Source organism: Rhagoletis zephyria, unplaced genomic scaffold (genome assembly GCF_001687245.7).
Source record: "Rhagoletis zephyria isolate East Lansing unplaced genomic scaffold, Rhagoletis_zephyria_1.1 Rzeph_scaffold_01616, whole genome shotgun sequence".
NCBI classification, from domain to species: domain Eukaryota; kingdom Metazoa; phylum Arthropoda; class Insecta; order Diptera; family Tephritidae; genus Rhagoletis; species Rhagoletis zephyria.
The window spans coordinates 110,456-113,517 of NW_016158700.1; the positions used below are offsets into that span (position 1 = coordinate 110,456).

A 3,062-nucleotide genomic window follows, 5' to 3' on the forward strand; every position below is an offset into this window, starting at 1 on the left:
AAATATTTTTTTATTTTGCAAACCAGTGATATAACTTCAACATATTTCCCGCAAACAATGACATACACTTATACATGTGAATGTGTACGTTCGTATAATGAAGATGAATATGTTCCTGTAGAAGCAAGCAAGCATACTTGTGAAACAGGTCGCTAGTGAATAGCATCTTATTAAAGGAATAATTGTTTATGTTATACCTGAACAATCGCGCTCAAATTTCTTAGGTAGTTAAAAAATAAGAACCGCTCTCTTACTATTCAATCACGCCGACATTGCAAAATCCTTTCCCTGTATTTATAATATATCCAGTACAATGTCATGAGTTTACAATTTAATTATTTTTTTTTTTTATAGAATTCAGAACCCAAATTCACATATACAATTAGTTGCCACCGCCACCAGGTGCCACTTCGTCATCATCGTCATCGTCGTCTGAACCCTCAATAAGCGAGCTGAGAAATTCCTGTTGGTTTTCGTTGATAAGTTGTAGTATTGCGGGATTTGCTTCGCCAACTCGTTGTATGGCATCGTTAATAAGCTCTGGGTGCTGTTGAATGGCACGACGTAAATTTCGGAACAGTGGATCACTGCGAAACATTTCAAATGGCGACATGCCCGCATCAGCATCACTGTCGCCACCATACAAAACTGCATCTTCTGGCTGCATTAGCACCGAGTCGGGTATACCTTCAATTAAATATTCAATAGCGCGTTCTGGATTATTGAAACTAGCGGCTAGTGCACGACGCACTTCTACTTCTGGATAACCCATGCTGACAATATTTGTTACCATTTCATCATTCGCTCCACTTGTGGGCGGGGCAGGCTGCACAGGCTGTGGATCAGCAGCTGCAGGTTGTGGAGTTGCGACCGGAGTGTCTGGGACAGCTGTCGCAGTTGCAGCTGGAGCTGGAGCTGGAGCTGGCACTGGAGTTGAAGGTTGTGGTGATGTTGCTTGAGTTGCAGTACTTGATTCAGGCTCCTTTGCTTTGGCTTGTGTAGCTCCTGCCGCAGCCCTTGCAAGGGCAGCATCACCAGCAGCAGATATTGAAGTGCCAGCACCCGTAGGAGCTGAATCAAAACCAAGTTCTTCTGGTTGCTTCAGTACCATTACAACAAGAAATTTCTTTGCGTCTATATTGTAAGCACTCAATGGTTGCTCGTTAAAAAGAATTTTACCGGCATAAATGAGTTTTTGCAGCTCAGGTCTAACGCCAACGTCTGGATACAGAGACAACTCCTTTTTCAGCTCAAACACAGTCTTCGACGGATCAATGTCGACTATTATTGATTTTTGGCTCAATGTTTTAATTTGCAGCTTCATTTTTTACTTTAATTAATAGTTAATAACAGAAATAATATTTAACGAAAGGAATTCGAACACACGACAATCCTCTACTTTTGTTTTTACACATCAAAAAATGACATTTGCCGACTCATGCTTAGTGATGTGAATATTGAAGTACTTTGCACTCGTGTAACCAACAATCGTTGGGTAAATGGTTCTTTAATATCACCAACACTCGTATGTAGATGTCAGCAACCATTCGGTTATGAACGTGCGGTTGAGTACCAAACGAGTACGTATGCACGTGCACAACGAAATCGACAGCACTAGCTGAGTACGAAGAACGTGAATGAGAAAGCACGAATGAAATGTGAAGCAAGCAAAGAAATGTCAAAAATACCCAAACAAGGTGGTGGTTGTAGCTAAACGCGCTGCCATACTTTTGAGTGGCAAATAATTTTATTTTAAATATTTTCTTTTAAGTTTTTTCAATTAACATTGAATGTGCCGTTAGAATAGTTAAATTATAGTCGAAAGTTGGTAATCTGCCGATTTTCTTGTGGTGGCCAATTATACTGCGACGCTAGTTTTATAACTTTATTTGCCGTCCTCCAAATGTTGTGGAATCGCAGCCATCTTGAAAAGTAGTGTTTTCTCCCTGGAACTTTAATTTTATGGCTTGAACTGGTTTTAACCCAACGTCAGTTACTCCACATTTGATTTTTTTATGCAGAGGGTTAAGTTTGTACTTTTTGACCAAAATTTCAAATAAAATGTTGTATCTTTGCGGTGGAACAAGTAAAAGTCGCTGTTTTAACATTTTTTTAGAACATTTTAACGGCCCAACTACCATTTTTCAGAAACAGGTTTGAAATGCCAATTTGGGAGAAGTAACAGATTTAGATTTCTATGACATTTTTTTCTAAATTTTGCTAGTAGAGAAGAGTAGGGACGCTACCAAACTAAGGGCCGGTTACTCAATGTCTGGTTAACACTAATCTGCGGTTAAACATCTTTATCGACGTGTTCGATCCTATGCATACAACAAGGAGTCGGTAACGTCGATAACTATGTTTAACCGACACAAATCGGAGGTAGAAGCTCCGGTTAAATGCAACGACTGCTTATGTTACATGCATGATATTGAAATCGTCGATAATGATGTTTAACTGGGAGTTAGTGATAACCAGGGCTGCCAACTTGGCTCAAACTGTGCCGTTTTTGGCCCTATTTTACATCAAGGCAATTGATTTTTCAATTTGGCACAAAGTACCAACATTGCCCTTTTGAAAAATAGTAATATTTCAATACATTTTTGTGAAATCCTTTGCGTGGGCTTTTTTCCTCAACTAAAATTTTTTAACTTCTGTGGTGTATTCAACTGGTTTATCTTACTTTGGCATTGGACTTTTGTTTTAGGAATGTGCTTCTAAATTTAATGATAAATGCGAAGAATTAAAAAGAATTGCACCTTTTTTGGCACGCTTATTTTTATATCTGGCACATTTTGGCACTTTTTTATCCTCAATATGGCACTTCAAAGCTAAGGGCCGTTTACTCAATGTCTGGTTAACACTAATCTCCGGTGAAACATAGTTATCGACGTTACCAACTCCCTGTTGTATACATGGGGTCGAAGACGGCGATAACGATGTTTAACCGCAGATTAGTGTTAACCAGACATTGAGTAACCGGCATTAGGGCCGTTTTCACCATCTCTGGATGTTACCTCACAGGTGGTCCCATACTAATTTGGTTTAAATCCGATCATTGG

At 39.3% G+C, this 3,062-nt stretch overlaps 1 protein-coding gene across 1 annotated transcript; it reads right to left on the reverse strand.

Moving 5' to 3' along the window:
* Positions 1–298: 298 nt before the first annotated feature.
* Positions 299–1,597, reverse strand: LOC108364637 (UV excision repair protein RAD23 homolog B-like). Its single transcript, XM_017618390.1, has one exon. The coding sequence runs from the start codon at positions 1,322–1,324 to the stop codon at positions 383–385; it is 942 nt and encodes a 313-aa protein (XP_017473879.1). The 5' UTR covers positions 1,325–1,597; the 3' UTR covers positions 299–382.
* Between the last annotated feature and the right edge of the window lie 1,465 nt (positions 1,598–3,062).

Excerpts from the sequence above, each read along its gene's own strand:
- LOC108364637 (XM_017618390.1), bottom strand. The coding sequence starts at position 1,324 with ATGAAGCTGCAAATTAAAACATTGAGCCAAAAATCAATAATAGTCGAC.